The 18169-nt window shown below is 37.2% G+C and overlaps 1 protein-coding gene across 3 annotated transcripts in view; it reads left to right on the top strand.

Annotated features, from left to right (window-relative positions):
• The window catches only part of trio (trio Rho guanine nucleotide exchange factor), a 996553-nt gene that overhangs the window by 215785 nt on the left and 762599 nt on the right, over positions 1-18169 (top strand). For all 3 annotated transcript variants that reach the window (XM_090387950.1, XM_090387951.1, XM_090387952.1), the window contains exon 10: positions 15049-15240. In XM_090387950.1, the coding sequence (XP_090244076.1) occupies positions 15049-15240 (192 nt within the window). The remainder of the gene's footprint in view (positions 1-15048; positions 15241-18169) is intronic.

Here is an 18169-nt window from a genome sequence, read left to right on the forward strand (position 1 = left end):
TGATCACTGTCATCCAGTGGTTCCTTTATCTGCAAATTCTTAATGCATGAATAATCACTGCTAATAATCAGATCAAGAGTATTACTTCCTCTTGTTGCCTCTTGAACATGTTGCTGTAGAAAACAAACATCCAATAAATCCACAAAAGTCTTGCTAGTGTGCGAGTGACCAACCACAAGTTCCAGTCAATACCTGGAAAGTTAAAATCCCCCATTATAAGACATTCTGACCCACTCACTTTCTCTGCACAATTGCTCATTATACTCATTATATTCATTAGGCCTGTAACACACACCTACTCCCATTTTTCCTTTCCCAAACGGACTCAACACTGCATTGTCCACCAACATCAATTGGATAAACTTCCTTAGGTTTTATGTGTTTCTTTACTAACAGCATAACTCTTCCTCCCTTCGTGTCCTGTCTATCCTTCCTGTACACATTGCACTCCCCAAATTCCAATTATATCTGTGTGACACCACGTCTCTGATATCCCAACAATATCTGACTTTGATGTCTTGACTAGCACTTCAAGCTCATCAAATTTATTAACTATACTCCTACCATTGGTGTATATGCACCTGTTCCTACTCTTGGTTACCCTAACACAGCCCATGTATTTACTTGTTCCACTATGACTCCCAACAGTCGTGGAAATCTCCATTACCTTGCTTCCAGGCTGCTACTCATTTTAATAGAAGCAGTGGAAGAATCACTTTTGCCTCTGCTTGCGGCCACTGTTAACCTTTTAGTCTGTATATCCCTCCCCCAAACTAGCAGTTTTCCGACCCACCTAACACTGCCTCGATAGCATCAGCAAATATTCTTGCACCCTTTCTATTTAGGTGTCCCCCATCCCAGATGACATAATAGGGCTGACAGTACAGGAACCAGTAGGAGGAAGTGATTACGGAGTTCTGCAGTGGATGATGAAGTGAGAGGTGGCAGTAGTAAAAGGCAAAGGAATGGGTTATAATTTCAGAAAAGGAAATTACAATGCCTTAAGGTGCTACATGGCCTCTATTTACTGGGTAGATATCGCACAGAGAACGAATACAATTGAACTGTCGTATGCTTTTAAAACATTAATCACAGACACCCTGAATGCGTATTTACCTTTAAAAAAATACTCCACGAGGAGGGTTCCAAGTTGGATGAATAGTGAAGTTGCCACACAACTTGAGCAGAAAAAGGTGGTATGGAAAAGTTACAGAGCAATAGAAAGTACTGGAGAGGTAACAGCTACAAGATGATCTATAATAGAGCCACAGAAAAGGTTCGACAGGCAAAGGCAGATTATGAGAAAATACGGCGGGGGTGGGATGAGGAATTCTTCACATGTATAGATGCAAAGAAGAGGAAGGACATACCAGATTGGATTCTTATGTAATGGACGTGGGATAGTATTAGATACCCGAGCTGAAGTTGCAGATGAACTCAACAGTTACTTTGCATCGATATTTACAGAAGAAAACCCCTTCACGTCAAAATTCTGGGAGTGAAGTTGAAAAAAAAATGTAATTAAATATTGAAATTTCACATGTTTATTTAATGAAAAAACGTTCGAGCCTACAGGCCAGTAAGGCTCCTGTGGTTCTTAGCATTTTCCCTATAATTTTAAGCGAGGTGGCAAGTGAGTGCATTGAACCATTGAGGCTAATTATGAGGGCATCACTGGACTTGGGAGTGATTCTGTTGGATGGGAAAAGTGCCAGTGTATCTCCAATACATAAGGGCAGTTCTAAGAGTGAAGTGGCAAATTACTGACCTTCAGTAGTAGGGAAAATCATGGAGACTATGGAATAGTCTACGGAATTCAGTATCACTTAGATAGAAATGGAATTCTGAAGGATACTTAGCATGGTTTTTAAAGGGTAAATCATATTTAACTAATCTAGTTAGCTATTTTGACAGAGTCACGCAAGAGCTGGACTTTAGGGAATAATTTCGACATTGTTTATTTGGATTTCAGCAAAGCATTTGACTCAGTCCCACATGAGTGGTTACTTTATAAGATGGAACAGGTTGGAATCACAGATAGCAGGGTGGCTTCAGGGCAGGAGGCAGAGGGTTGTGATAAATGGTTATTCCTCAGATTGGGTTGATGTAAGAAGTGGGGTTCCCCAAGGATCAGTATTAGAACCACTGTTGTTTTTGATTTTCATAAATGACATCGATGAAAGGATAGAGGGTGTGATGTCTAAATTTGCAGATGATGTAAAGATTGGTAGAGTAGTTAATAATTACCACCAAGCAGATCTTCTTCAGAATGACCTAAATAGACCATCAGAGATGGTCAGAAAAATGGCAGCTATGCTTTAATCCAGCAAAGTGTAAGGTATTGCACCTGGGGAACAGTAACCCCAAAATAACTTATACACTTGGCAGAATTGAACTAAAGCTGGTAGTGGAGGAAAGGGACTTGGGTATTGTGATACGGTCAAATATTAAGTTCTCGGAGCATTATAGACTGGTTACAAGGAGGGCACATGTGTCCTTTCGATGATTTTTCGAACAATCGCTAGTAGAGATAAGGACATCATAATCCCATTATATAAATCTATTGTTAGACCACATTTGGAATACTGTGTTCAGGTATGGGGACCACGCCTAAAGAAAGACATTGTTCTTTTTGAAAGGGTCCAAAGACGGATAACTTGTCTGTTGAGATCGGAAAAAGGGCATCCATATGAGGAAAGACTTCAGATATGTGGGTTGCAGAGCTTGGAAACTAAGCACGTTAGAGGAGACTTGATTGAGATGTTTAAGGCTCTGAGAGGTATAAGCAAAATGAATAAGGATGAAATTTTCAGGGTTATGAATGATTCTAGAACTAGGGGCCATAATTTCAAGTTACGGTAGAGTTGTTTAGACTGGATTGCAGGAAGATTTATTTTAGCCAGCGAGTTATAAATTACTGGATTAAGTTACCGACATGAGTGGTAGAGGCTGACAGCCTGGGAAAATTCAAAGGTCAACTGGATAATTACCTAAGGGAGAAGGCAAATGCATAGGTTAATTATTATTATTTTTTTTTAAGCTTCTTCTTATTATTATTAATTTGTTTTTATTGTTATTTTATTTTATTTTATTTTATTTATTTTTATTTTTTGGCTGGTGCAGCATAAGCCCTAGTCTTCCTTGTGCTATGTGGCCATTACAAATACTAATACCATGCTTATTTGTGCTTCCGTAGCTGGGTGGGCAGAAGCAGCAGTGCGTAGCACGCACTTCTTGATTAGACCGGGGTTTGAGCCCGTGACCATCAAATACGGAGGACTCGGAAAGGTCAGGGAATGACCACCGCATATCCCCGGAGCAATATGGCCTTAGTTGCTAATGCTCCTAAAAACCAAAATAACTAACAACAACAACCATGCTGATTGAGGTATAATTATAATTGGTTTGAATTGAATGCCTACTAGAGAAACAGTCTATAGACAAATTATAATACAGTAATACCCCGAAGTTACGCGATAGGTGGGTCCGACGAAAATCGCGTAAGTCGAATTCGCGTAAGTCGGGGTAAAACTTTGCATATAAATACATATAAATTTTGCTTAATTGGGACCAAGGACTAACAAAAACACTAGTTTAGAAGAAAAATATTAATAAAATTGCAGTTCTTTATACATATTAATACAAAATATGTATTAAAAAACAAATGACTTACGTTAAAAAGTTATTTCGATGTCGGTGGCTTCATAAAATCTAGCAAATTCGTCTGACGACACAGCGCGTTCTTTTTTTCACGCAGAATTTCTTCGTAGCAAGCTAATAATTTTTTTATTCCTTGCTTTGTAGCTATAACGCGTTCTTCGTTGGAGTCTTATGTTTTCTAAAATTTTTAAGCCCTTTACAATTGAGCCCTTTTCAATTTTCAACCTGTCAAGTTTGCAGTTGTCATGTGCTTTTCGCCGTTGCTTCGTTTAGGCCTGTAGCACGTGCAATATCACATGGTCTTTCATTTCGCTCAAAGCGTTTCACAATTTCATATTTTTTCTCTATCGACAGAGGCGGACTGGCCATAAGCCTTACCGGGGAAACCCCGGTGGGCCAGTGTGATTTTGGCCATAAACCATAGTATGAGGCCACTATAAATTTTCCCGGGTAAGAATTTTTGACCCAGTCCGCCTCTGTTTATCGATAATTGCTTTTCTTTTTCTCTCTGAATCTGCAGTGTCTTCACCAGGACGCTTCCTTTTCACACCTTTTAATTAAGTATTTTACTCATTTTTAGGGAATAAAGCACAATTACAAAACGAGGAGGCACGCTTAATACGCATAAACAAAGCTGCACGCATGTAGCAACTGAATAAACAACACCATAAAGGCAGAGATACACTATTACGATACGGTCAGACATGAAATTCTCTGAGCATTGTAAACAGGTTGCAAGGAAGGCCCATGGTGTCCTATCAATGATCTATCGAACTTTTGCAAGTAGAGAAAGGGACGTGATAATCCCATTATATAAGGCTTATGTTAGACCACACTTGGAATACTGTGTTCAAGTATGGAGACCGCACCTGAAGAAAGACATCGAGCTTCTTGAAAGGGTGCAAAGAAGGGTAACTCGCCTGGTGAGATCGGCAAAAGGGCGTCCTTATGAAGAAAGACTTCGAATATGTGGGTTGCAGAGTTTGGAAACTAGACACCTTAGAGGAGATTTGATTGAGGTGTTTAAGGCTCTGAGAGGCATCAGTAAAATGAATGAGGACAAAATTTTCAAGATTATAAATGATGCTAGAACTAGGGGACATAAATTCAAGTTACGGGGGGAAATGTTTAGATTGGATTGCAGGAAGTTCTATTTTAGCCAGCGAGTTATAAATTACTGGAATAAGTTGCCTTCATGGGTGGTAGAGGCCGACAGTTTGGGGAAATTCAAAGGTCATCTGGATAGTACTTTCGGGTAAGGGAAGCACATAGGATGATAGGTTTAATTTCCTTTTTATTTATTTTTTATTTTATTAATTATTATTATTTAGTTATTTATTTTTATTTTTTTGTTTTTATCATTGTTTTGTTCGGATTTATTTTTTTTAATTTTTCTTTTTTTTTTTTTTTTTTTTGGCTGGTGCAGCATAAGCCATAGGCTTTCTTGCACCATGCGGCCGTTACTAATACTAATACTAATACTAATACTATTACCACCTCACATTTCTAGGGGTTACTACCATAAAACAATAAAAATCCAGTTGCGTTTCTGCTAGTGAAATCTGTTATAAACTGGTAGTAAACTCGATCTAATTGCATTTGCGATTATACCGATAGCTGGAATTGTGTTGGTTTTTACGTTATTATGGTGAAATGTGTTTCCCCTTCACTGATATAAAAAACATAAAAGCAGCAAAGTTGAATTTTGTTCATCTTTCGCTCTCATTCTCGGCCGTCGCACCGTATATCGATAACATATGAAAAACGACCTTGAAGATAGTGGGCGGCAGCGTTGCCAAACGAAAAAATCAAGAACCGCGTAACTCCGAGTTCGCGTAAGTCGGGGTAGCGTAAGTCGGGGTATTACTGTATATAAACAATATACAAATGTATAAACAATTTGCCCTTGATAGCCAATTAAAAGGATTTTAAATAAAAATTATTGCAAAAATTTTATTAATGAAAACTTAACATCATGAGAGATGAGAAAAAAACTTTATTTAGGTATTTCAATAATGAAGTCAGGCGAAGTCGTCTCTTCTTTTTCTCGGCATACAAGTCTTTGTAGCATTGAATCCGATCTTGTAAAATTTGCTGTATACTTGATGCCACATTCAACATTCGGATCTCCATTCATAATCACCTCGCCAGCAATATCAATTCCCTGAAAAACTTTCTCCAATTCTTCTGTTGAAAATTCTTTTGGTGCAACTTCAGAATTGTTTTTCTCTTCTTGAAATTGATATGCAGTTTGCTTATCAATTTCAAGGAGAGTTGCATCATCTAAGTCGTTTGCACATGTGTCAGTGCAGTCACATACATTGGCAGTGTCCAAAGTTTCGAATCCCAAGTTTTTTCCAACCTTCACATTGTCTTCGGCAATTGTCTGAACTTGTGATTCAAATCTAGTAAAATCATTTGATAATGGGGCAAAACATGCTGCCAAACAAAATGCATGTTGTTTGCAGTGATTTATAACCAAGATGCAGATATGTTTTCTATCGTATTTAAAGGGGTAAAAAATAAATTGTGAAATGAAAAATTGAAAAGCTATCACGTCATCTTGTCAGGGTGGAATTAAGAATACTGAACACTGTTGCACATTGCCATCGCCCCCTTTTTATACTGAACACTGTTGCACATTGCCATCGCACCTTTATTTAAGCTTTGACTAAAGTGCGTATTTTCCATAAAAATATTACATAATAGTTTTTTCATTTCTGATATATACCAGACCTTGTTTGAGATAATACTGTTACTTTATAAATTGTAAGGATCAATGATCACAATCAGTGATCACTTGCACTTTAGTCAAAGCTTAAATAAAACTGGCACTCACCTCGTGATCTGTTTAGTTGCATGAATTATATAAAAAAAAAGCATATGGGAAGGCCTCAGATTAAAAACTAAAATCATAAGTTAAAATTCTTGGGTTAAAATTAAAAGTAAGCTTAGAGAAGGAAGGGGTGCACCGTGTCATCCTCTAGTTGTCAGTTTTAAAACATAAAACTGTAAAGTTTTACATTTTTCTGTAAAGTAAAACTGTAAAGTTATTCTCATTTAAACATAACTTTACAGTTTTATGTTTTAAAACTGACAACTAGAGGATGACACGGTGCACCCCTTTCTTCTTTGAGCTTACTTTTAATTTTTAACCCAAGAATTTTAACTTATGATTTTAGTTTTTAATCTGAGGCCTTCCCATACACCTTTTTTTATATAATTCATGCAACTAAACAGATCATGAGGTGAGTGCCGGTTTTATTTAAGCTTTGACTAAAGTGCGTATTTTCCATAAAAATATTACACATAGTTTTTTCATTTCTGATATATACCAGACTTTGTTTGAGATAATACTGTTACTTTATAAATTGTAAGGATCAATGATCACAATCAGTGATTACTGATTTGCTTTTGAGGTGGTGCATTATTAATAATAGTCAATTGTTCACCATTCTCTGCCAGATAATGGCTTTAAGTTTGAGGTATGAGACAATTTTAGTACTTAATTAGATGTAAATGTCTGTCATTAACATCTAAGGAGGTATATCACAAATTAAAGAATCTGACTGCTTCAGAAAAAATGAACAGGTAGTGTAGTAAATGTTTAGCTCATAAAACTGCTTTAGCAATAAAAAAAGAAAAGAAAAAGAAAAAAGCAGAATGCTGCAGTTGTGATTCAGAGGACAACACAAGTGAATTTAGTACCCCCACCCACCCCAGAACGTCAGTAGTTTGAGGAATCAATCAGCACACTACTTCAATTATTATAATCAGTATTATTATTAGGAAGAATGATTCCTGAAAACAAGCTTACGCAGCTTCAGCCAAAAGAAAAGAAAAAGGGTAACCAAATGATACACTCCTATTTGATGTATCATTCAGTTACTCTCTTAACAATGCCACTCCCCATCATTTGCCTATTTAGTATTAGTATTGGCAAATGATGCAAAAAAAAACAAGCTTATTCAGTATCAACAAAAAAAAAAAAAAAAAACCACTTCCCATTTCACCTATCCATCCAATCCAATAGTGTGTTAGTTCTTCCTTGAATTTATTCAAGTTATCCATTACCTCAGATGGAAGTTTGTTTCAGCAATCAACCACCTGCTAGCTGTTGAAAACTTCCCTTGGTGATTTTAATTTTCACAGCTCCAGCTGGTTTTAACTTTCCATTTGCAAAGACCCAGATGGCAGAGAAGCTGAGGGCTTTGTGATTACTAATGACTTTACACAGTTTGTTCACTTACCTGCTAGAATACTAAGTAATTGCAACTACACACACTCAACACTCGTGATCTTTTCATGTTAATCTTAGCAAAAGTTAATCTTATCGGTCCTATGGGTACCACAGGTCACAACTTAGTCTTTTTTATGATTTCTTCCCCTCTTTTCCCTTTGTTGGATTAGCTTTAAATCTTCCCACCCAGTCTGTTCAGATCATGTCAGTGAAATTATTCTGAAATGCATTATTCCTTATTCCATCCTAAAACCTTGCCTTTATCTGAACCTTGACATTTTCCAATAAAGATGCTAAGGCTGTTCAAGATCATTGCATATTCCAGTTAGCTTATATCCAAATTTCTAGTGTCATTTTCTGCCTATAATAAAGCACACAACAGTTGTAAAAAAAGTTATTAGTCAATCTAAACTTGATTTTAAACAAAGAATTAGTTGATTATTGATTTTAAACAGATTATTTCTCAGTTTGGTTAAAATCAGTCTCGTCCAAATGATAGTTGAGCATTTTCATCTCTGGCCAAAGCTACTGGCTACAACTTCTATTCATCCATCCCTATGCTGCTTTTACAATCTAGTGGTCCTATTGCATACTCAGCTAAATATGAAGTGACTTATTAGCATCCCACTTTTTCTCTAACTCTTGCATTGATGATTTTGCAAATCACTCTAACATACCAAATGCATCCTATTCCATGTGTCCTGTGTTCTTCCAGCACAAAGTTACATTATGAACAACATTGATAACCAAAAAGTCTTTAGGTTCTGATTGCATTTCTTCACTTATTTCAAAATGTAGAGCTCAATCCTTTTTGTGTCACCTTTAGCATTAGCATTAGTAGAGGCATTTGATGCAAGAAAGCAAGCTTATGCAGCATCAGCCAAAAAAAAAAAAAAAAAAAAAAACCACTTTCACTTCACCCCTCTGTTCGTTCAAAATACCTGTCCAGCTGAGCCTTAAACTTATTTAGGCTATCAACTTCCACGACAAGGGATGGAAATCTGTTCCACCAACCAACCACCCGCTGGCTAAAGGCAAATTTCCGCACGTCTATCCTACATCTGTCTTTCCCCAATTTGAATTTATGCCCTCTCAGGTGATTATTCTGACCGAGAGGAAGAATCCCATCTGCATTGAGCATGCTCAAACCATTCAAGGCTTTATACACCTCTATCAGATCACCTCGCTGGTGCCTAGTCTCCAGACACTGTAATTTGCAAAACTTAAGCCTTTCTTCGTAAGAGCACCCCTTTGTTCCATTCACTAATCTTGTTGCCCTTCTCTGTACTCGTTCCAGCAGCTCTACATCCTTCTTGAAATGAGGCCTCCAGACCTGTGTACAGTACTCTAGGTGTGGCCTGACCATTGCCTTATACAAGGGAATAATCACCTCCTTATCCCTGCTAGAAAAATTCCTATATATCATTGACAATACACTATGAGCTACTCTTGCAGCCCGTCTGCACTGCTCGGAGAACTTCATATCTGCCTGCACAACCACCCCCAGGTCCCTTTTCATTCTCTACCACTGTCAGTGTAGTACCACAGAGTTGATACATTGCTCTGGGGTTGCTGTTTCCCATGTGTAGTACTTTACATTTGTCAATGTTAAACTTCATTTGCCACCTCTCAGCCTATCTGCTTAACCTTTCCAGATCCTGTTGCAGCAGCATAGTGTCAGTAGTGTCCTTGACAACCCTGCCTACCTTTGTATCGTCTGCAAACTTCGACATTAAGCTCCTTTTTACACTCCTGTTACACCAGCTTTTTCCTCTGCATGGAAATATACTCATATCTTGCCATTTCCTAAAAAGATTAACAGATATCTCTGTTAACAGATGAGGGTTCAATAACTCTTCCAGTTATTGACCTTTGCACTTAATTCTTCTCTTTCCAGAATAATCGAGAAATCCTTCAACCACCAGTTCTTATACTATCTCAGAACCTTCCATCTAATCAAGGATTTTTAATATGGATTCTGTCAGTGATTCACTAGTTACATCTCAGTTCATATTACTCATCTTTGGGTACATTCTCTAGAAAAGTTCAGTGAAATGCAAGCAGGTGCCCTAGATATTTCCAAGGCTTTTGGTTGTGTTTGGCATAAAGGTTTTCTAAACAAGCTCATCTTATAATTGGCTGATTGGTTATCCAGCTTTCTCTCTGACTGATTAGAGCTGGTGTTTATAGATGGCACTCTGTCTTCTAACCTTTCAACTACTGCTGATGTTCCCCAAAGTTTAGTTATATCTCCCATTGTTTTCCTCTTGTATGTTAACCTTTTTCCACTGACTGGCAATTCCATCCACAGTTATGGTGATGAAAGCACATTACATCACATCTTACAGTTAGAGAAACCTTGCCCTCCATAAACGACTTCAACTTTTCAAATAGGATTCTTTAAATGGCAATCTCCAACAATTCTTCAGTGGGATGAAGAAAACTTAGTTAACTTCAATACAATAGTGTTGATGATCTAAACTAATTGGGACCAGGGGTAGTTTGGACTTCCGATTTGTTCGGATTTTTGAACTTATCAAAAATACGGTTGTTAAGACTAAAAAAAAAGAAAAATTTAGTAAATTTAATAATAAAAACAGTGGCTTTAAAATTTGAGGGCCCATCTACTTTTTTGTTAAAATCCAGTGCCTTTTCACACAGTAAATGTCTGAATATGGGTTCTCCTAAACTTTGTCTCTGTGTGAACCACAAATAAATGGCATCTTTGAGGGATGGGTCATTAGCTGTTTCCATAGTGTTCTCTTTTTGTGTGTCATCTGAATCAAGTTTCGATGTGAACTTAAATTTTTTTCCTTGTTGTTTTTAATGTCTGTTATGGTTGACTTTCCAACCTCGTAAAATTTTGCTAACGAAGATCCGCTTTCTCCTTTTGAAAGTCTGTTTAAAATCTCAATCTTCGATTCAGTTGTTAAAAATTTCTGCTTCCTTTAAAATGGTGAAGAAAACAGTAAAAAAATAATAATACTGTAAAACAAAAACTCTGTTCAGAATCTTTTTACTCCATATTTCACTTGCACATATACCGTGTTAGTTGCAACTTCTGCATGCCATCTTCTTTGTCATTGATCGATGCTTATCTTTTTTACTGTTTTAGATTTTACAACAACAAAAAATAAATAAAATAAAGAAAAAAAAATTGCTGGTGACCAGAATTTTCATATAAACATTGTTATGTTTAGTTAGTTCTGTATGTATATTAATTAACAACCTTCATTCATATATACTTTCTGAAAATTACAGTGTACAGGGACGCGGGTTCGAATCCCACCTCGGGCTTGGATCAAAGTACTGCAAAAATCTTGGGAGGTGCATTATGGCCACAAAAGCCGATGTGCCAACAACTACCAAAAAAATAAATTTACTTAAGCATAAATTTATTTTTATTTTGCTAACCTGTGGATAATATTCTTCCAATTTTCATGTGTCATTTAATTTTGTTAATTGATAAGGGAAAAAAAAATAATAAGATGTAAATTTGTGCTTTATATCTTCATTTTTATAGCCTGTGGATAATATTTCTCCAATTTTCACTTATTAGAATTGCCATTTAATAGAATCAAAATTCAGTTCGCAAACGTGATCACAATAACAGGTGCTTACTCTAATTATTTTATGGCACCAGAATAAAAAAAAAATAAATGCTGACTTGTTCAAATTAGTGACATTCGGAAAGTACATATGAATGAAGGTTGTTCCTTGGAACAACCTTCATTCATATATACTTTCTGAAAATTACAGTGTACAGGGACGCGGGTTCGAATCCCACCTCGGGCTTGGATCAAAGTACTGCAAAAATCTTGGGAGGTGCATTATGGCCACAAAAGCCGATGTGCCAACAACTACCAAAAAAAATAGATACTTATAGATAGTGTTTCTATAGATACTGCCTCATGTCAGTATCTATAGAAACACTGCTTGGCATCATCTTTGTTTTTTTTTGTGACAACCCCAAGATTGTCATGACAAAAAAAGTATTATTTTAATTAGTTCTATAATTTATTTGTTGTTGCCCTTCTGTTTTGATCATGGAGAGACTCTGCTCTTGCTGAAGATTGCTGAATCCTAAGCACTAAGTCTTTTCCACTACTAATACTAACTTGCACGAATACCATTGCCCAAGACAAATGATACCGAAACCAAAGAATGGCGATGGTGTACTTATAAATAGCAGAGAAGGCGTAATTCAAATAGCAGAAGACTAATAGAGAGAATTATATGAGTAGCGAGGGAATGTTGCCAGCAGTGGGGAAGATGGATCGCAAATTAGTAACACATACGACATACCCGATATCCTTCCTGATGAGGTAGAACATGCGTTGAAGAAAATGAAGAATCAGAAAGCCTTGGGGAAGATGAAGTTACTGTAGAGTTGTCCAAATTGGGAGGAAGAGACATGGCACAAAAACTGGCAAGACTCTTCACAAAATGCATTAGAAAAGGTGTGATGCCTAAGCAGTGGAATAATGCAATCATAGTTTTGCTGCATAAGAAAGGAGATAAATCAGAAATTGGAAATTATAGACCAATTAGCTTGTTATCCCACATTTACAAGTTGTTCACAAGGGTCATTACTAACAGATTAGAAAGAATACTTGATGAGAATCAACCGAAAGAGCAAGTTGGCTTTAGGGACAGGATTCTCAACTATGGATCACCTTCAGATAAAATCACAGCCAAAGGAGAAAGCAAATGAATATAAAACACCATTATGCCTGGCATTTGTGGATTATGAAAAGGCATTTGACTCCATACAGCATAAGGCAATGTTACGGGCACTGGAAAGACAAGGCATAGATACCCCATATATTATGATTTTGAAGAAAATATATGAGAGTGCTACCTCCTTTATTAGACTAGAGAAAGACAGTAGCAAATTTAAAATCGAGAAAGGAGTTCGACAAGGAGACACAATATCTCCAAAGCTGTTTACTGCTGCCCTTGAGGAAGCTTTCAGAAGATTAGACTGGTCGCAGAAAGGAGTCAATGTGAACGGAGAGTACCTAAACGGAGAGTCAATGTGAACGGAGAGTACCCATTTACAATTTGCAGATGACATTGTGGTCATAAGCCACGATCCCAAAGAATTAGAGGAAAATCTTAATCAGTTATGCACAGTTAGTAAGGATTTTGGTCGATGAATATGGCTAAAACAAAAGTAATGATGAACAAGTATGCCACGGAAAGGCAAATAATGATTGAAGGAGCAGTAATTGAAAAGGTGGAGTCATATACTTATCTGGGACAAGTTATTAGCTGTAATAATGATAAATGGCTGGAAATCAAGAGAAGAATAAATTTTGGATGGATAGCATTCAGGAAATATAGTCACATACTGAGGAGCAATATCCCAATTTGTCTGAAATGTAAAATAATGAACCAATGTATACTCCCCACCATGACTTATGGAAGTGAAATTTTGGCACTCACCAAAAGAATTAAAGAGAAGCTGAGAGCTACACAGCGAAGAATGAAACAAATCATATTGGGAATCAGACTGTTAGATAAGAAGAGAAACACATGGATTAGTCATCAAACTCAAGTAAAGGACATTCTTATCAAAACTAAAGAACTAAAATGGTCTTGGACAGGACACATAGCTTGAAGATATGATGACAGATGGACTAAGAGAACAGAATGGTACTAAGAGAAGAGGAGCTAGAAGAAAACCTGGAAGACAACAACGGAGATAGTCAGATGAAATTCATGAGTTTGTGGGTAGTAGATGGATGGCCATTGCACAAAACAGAAGGAACTGGAAAGCTGCTGGAGAGGCCTTCATCCTGCAGTGGATTGAAAATGGCTGATGCAGATGACGATGATTAGTAGTGGAAAATGATAGAAAATTTCACAAAATACAATTTCCATAGTTTAGCATATATTTTTTAATGGAGACCACCCGCCCACCTACCAAGATTTTTTAAAGAAAGTCTGGATCACTGTTTGCCCTCTCAATCAAATCTTGACATGCAGCGACTCATTCTTTTTCTGTTCCGCCATTAATGCATGCAGTATGAAGTCTAAGCACAGGTTCGTTTTTTTTTTTTTTTTTTTTTAAAATCTTTGACTAGAATCTATCCTTGCTGATGTGAAGCTGGTCTACTATCATTCGGAGGGACAGGCAATGATCTTCCATTAACAGCTGCTGAACATTTTCAGTGGCCGAGTCCACACAAGACTGGGATGGATGACTACTCCACTCATTTTTCTGAAAGTCTTCCTGCCTTTCACAGAACCATACATACCAGCAAAAAATGTTGGATTGCTATAATGCTTCATGTCCATAAGCTGTAGTCACCATTGCATCTGTTTCAGTTGCACCTTTTCTGACTTAAAAAAAAAAAAAAAAAAAAAAAAAATTATTTCCACTCTTTGCTTGGTCCTTGAACCCATGAATCCATGATGATGTGATTTTACTGCGCCAACTTAAACACGACTTTCCTGTAGAATGCCTTTGCACACTGATGAAACTTAGAACAGAGCCAGTTCAGACTTGATAGTGAATAGTTTGAACAGTGTCCATTGCATGATGCTAGTAGTATTGTTAAAAAAAAAAAAAAAAAATTGGTCCTAAATCATTAGACACACCTTGTAAGTTCTCTGTAACAGATGTTCTCAGTGTGGTAAGTTTCACCTACCACACTTTCTTCCATTAGTAGTTGCTATCTTTACTCCTTTTGATTAGCTTCATATCTGATATTGGCAGCTTGAGTTTGAAGTATGCTGTTTCAAAATTACTTTAAGAAAGGTTTGAGCCTGTGGAATTAAACTAACTAGAATCTTCTTTAAGAGTTTAAATACTATCTTAACAGATAAGAGCAGATAATTTCTAGCTTCAGCTATTGAGAATAAATGGAAATTTATTTTACTTATTTATATAATTATCTTTACCATAATACTATTTGCTCCCCTCTCTTTGTGCGACCACTTCTTTCAGTTGTTCCATTATGAATCTTGGCAGTTATAAGTGTGATAACATAAGCTATCGGTACTTTGCCTTTGTTTTTCTATTCTTAATTTCTGTTGACAGTTCTTTTACTATATGTATATACTTCAGGAATTTTTTTCTTTAACTTTAACTGATAAGATATTTTATTTTGGATTTGTAATATAAATTTTTTCCCCCCCAGAATGTATATGTAAATATTAACCGCATCCTCACAGTAGCCTCTCGACTTATAGAAGGGGGCCATTATTCTTCTGCAACCATCCAACAAATAGCTGCTAGGCTGGACCGAGCGTGGAAAGAATTTGCAGCAGGCCTTGATGAAAGAACAACTGTATTAGCTCTTTCTGTATTATTTCATCAGAAGGCAGAACAGGTAAGGTTTCTAAGATTCAACACTGTTTTGGTAACTGAGTTCCATTACACTAATTATGAGAATCAAGCCATTAGTATTCAGCCCATTTATTTAAAAAAAAAAATTGTTGTTAGATGCAAGAAAAATAATGAGATATTAAAGATCCTCACATATGGCAGAGAAGAAAAATTCATGGGATACTTACAAATTAACACATGACACAGAAGCCTATGATAGATACAAGTTGATATGCAACCAAGTTACAAAGGAGGTTAGGCAGGCGAAGGCAGATTACGAGAAATCCTTGGCAAGGGATGCAAAGAAAAACAGCAAAGAGTTCTTTACTTATGTAAACTCTAGAAGGAAGGGGATGAATCAGATTGGTCCACTTGATATTGATGGGTCAACTGTTGATGATCCTGCTCAGGTAGCTAACAAACTAAATGAATATTTTGCATCGACATTCACACATGAGGAGTTATTCAGCAAGGGGAATGCCAGAGGTGTATTCAACTCTAGCAGTAAGCTACAGAATCTTGAAATAACTGGGAGTAAAGTTGAGGAGAAACTGTTGAAGATAAACACAAGAAAGGCACCCGGGGTGGATGGGATCTATCCAGTTATATTAAAGGAGGCAGCAAAGGAAGTAAGCAAACCCTTAGCCATAATTATGAGAGCTTCCTTGGACTCAGGGGAGGTACCCATAGACTGGAAATGTGCAAATGTGACCCCATTTCACAAAGGAGGATCAAAGGCTGACACAAGTAATTATAGACCTGTGAGCTTAACTTCTGTTCCAGGAAAATTAATGGAGGCACTGGTTAAAGAAGCACTGCAGGATCATTTAGACAAGACTTCAGTTATAGCTCAGACACAGCATGGTTTTGTTAAGGGGAAGTCTTGCCTGACCAACTTGATTGGATACTATGATGCAGTCACAAAAGAACTGGATGCAGGGAATAACTTTGATATTATATACTTGGATCTTAGAAAGGCTTTTGATACTGTTGCACATGGCAGACTGCTACACAAATTGGAGCAGTGTGACATTGGAGGCAAATTGCTGCTATGGATAAAGGGGTGGTTGAGGGGGAGAAGACAGAGAGTGGTAATCAATGGACACTGCTCATCGTGGACTAATGTTATTAGTGGAGTCCCTCAGGGCTCAGTGTTGGGTCCATTATTGTTTTCTGTATTTATAAATGATATTGATGATGGTATATCAAGCTTAATGTCCAAGTTTGCAGATGATACAAAGGTTGGCAGGGTTGTCAAGGACACTACTGACACTATGCTGCTGCAACAGGATCTGGAAAGGTTGAGCAGATGGGCTGAGAGGTGGCAAATGAAGTTTAACATTGACAAATGTAAAGTACTACACATGGGAAACAGCAACCCCAGAGCAACGTATCAACTCTGTGGTACTACACTGACAGTGGTAGAGAATGAAAGGGACTTGGGGGTGGTTGTGCAGGCAGATATGAAGTTCTCTGAGCAGTGCAGACGGGCTGCAAGAGTAGCTCATGGAGTATTGTCAATGATATACAGGAATTTTTCCAGCAGGGATAAGGAGGTCATTATTCCATTGTATAAGGCAATGGTCAGGCCACACTTAGAGTACTGTATACAGGTCTGGAGGCCTCATTTCAAGAAGGATGTAGAGCTGCTGGAACGAGTACAGAGAAGGGCAACAAGATTAGTGAATGGAACAAAGGGGTGCTCTTACGAAGAAAGGCTTAAGTTTTGCAAATTACAGTGTCTGGAGACTAGGCACCAGCGAGGTGATCTGATAGAGGTGTATAAAGCCTTGAATGGTTTAAGCATGCTCAATGCTGATGGGATTCTTCCTCTAGCTCAGAAAAATCACCTGAGAGGGCATAAATTCAAATTGAGGAAAGACAGATGTTGGATAGACGTGCGGAAATTTGCCTTTAGCCAGCGGGTGGTTGGTTGGTGGAACAGACTGCCATCCCTTGTGGTGGAGGTTGATAGCCTAAATAAGTTTAAGGCTCAGCTGGACAGGTATTTTGAACGAACAGAGGGGTGAAGTGGAAGTGGGTTTTTTTTTTTTTTTTTTTTTGGCTGATGCTGCATAAGCTTGCTTTCTTGCATCAAATGCCTCTACTAATGCTAATGCTAATATCAAAACTCCATGTCTTGATATGTGAGGCTGATGGTATAATAAGGACAGCACTTAATGCATTTGCTGAAGAAGTGGTATAGGAGGTACCACAAAATTTCTGAGAAATTAAAAGGCGGATTACATTATTTCCAGATTGAAGTGCTTATTTCCATTGCTTTATCACTTTTTTTCCTTCATATTTATTGATGAGGTTATATTTTTTTGCTGAAAGAATAATCCTTTCTCTTTTGTCATGTGATGAATGCATATGGATACAAGTTTAAGAAATATATTGGAATTAAAAGTAATCATACAATAATAAATCTGAAGGATTACTGAAATATGACTAGCAACATAAATCAAAGTTCAGAGATGAGGATTCTGAGAAACTCAAGGGCCATATGGATTCTATATATTTCCTTTTGTTATCCGACTGACTAAATAATGTTAACATCAGATGTACGATGATATGTATTACCATTCTACCATCTGTTTATTTGTGACAGACAATATATAAATATGTTGTCAGTTACTGCTGACTGGTAATATGTTCTTGAGACCATACTTATTACTTATATGTCAGTAACATTATAAAACGTATACTGCGAGAAGGTCATCTCAATCTAGACAATGTATATAATAATATACATAGCATAACTATAGAGTGAGAGTGCAACCAGTGCCTCCATTAATTTTCCTGGAATAGAAGTTAAACTCACAGATCTATTATTACTTGTGTCGGCCTTTGATCCTCCTTTGTGAATTGGGGTCACATTTGCACATCTCCAGTCTGTGGGTACCTTCCCTGAGTCCAAGGAAGCTCTCATA

This window comes from Mastigoproctus giganteus, chromosome 13 (genome assembly GCF_048544385.1).
Source record: "Mastigoproctus giganteus isolate SK-2022 chromosome 13, ASM4854438v1, whole genome shotgun sequence".
Lineage (NCBI taxonomy): Eukaryota > Metazoa > Arthropoda > Arachnida > Uropygi > Thelyphonidae > Mastigoproctus > Mastigoproctus giganteus.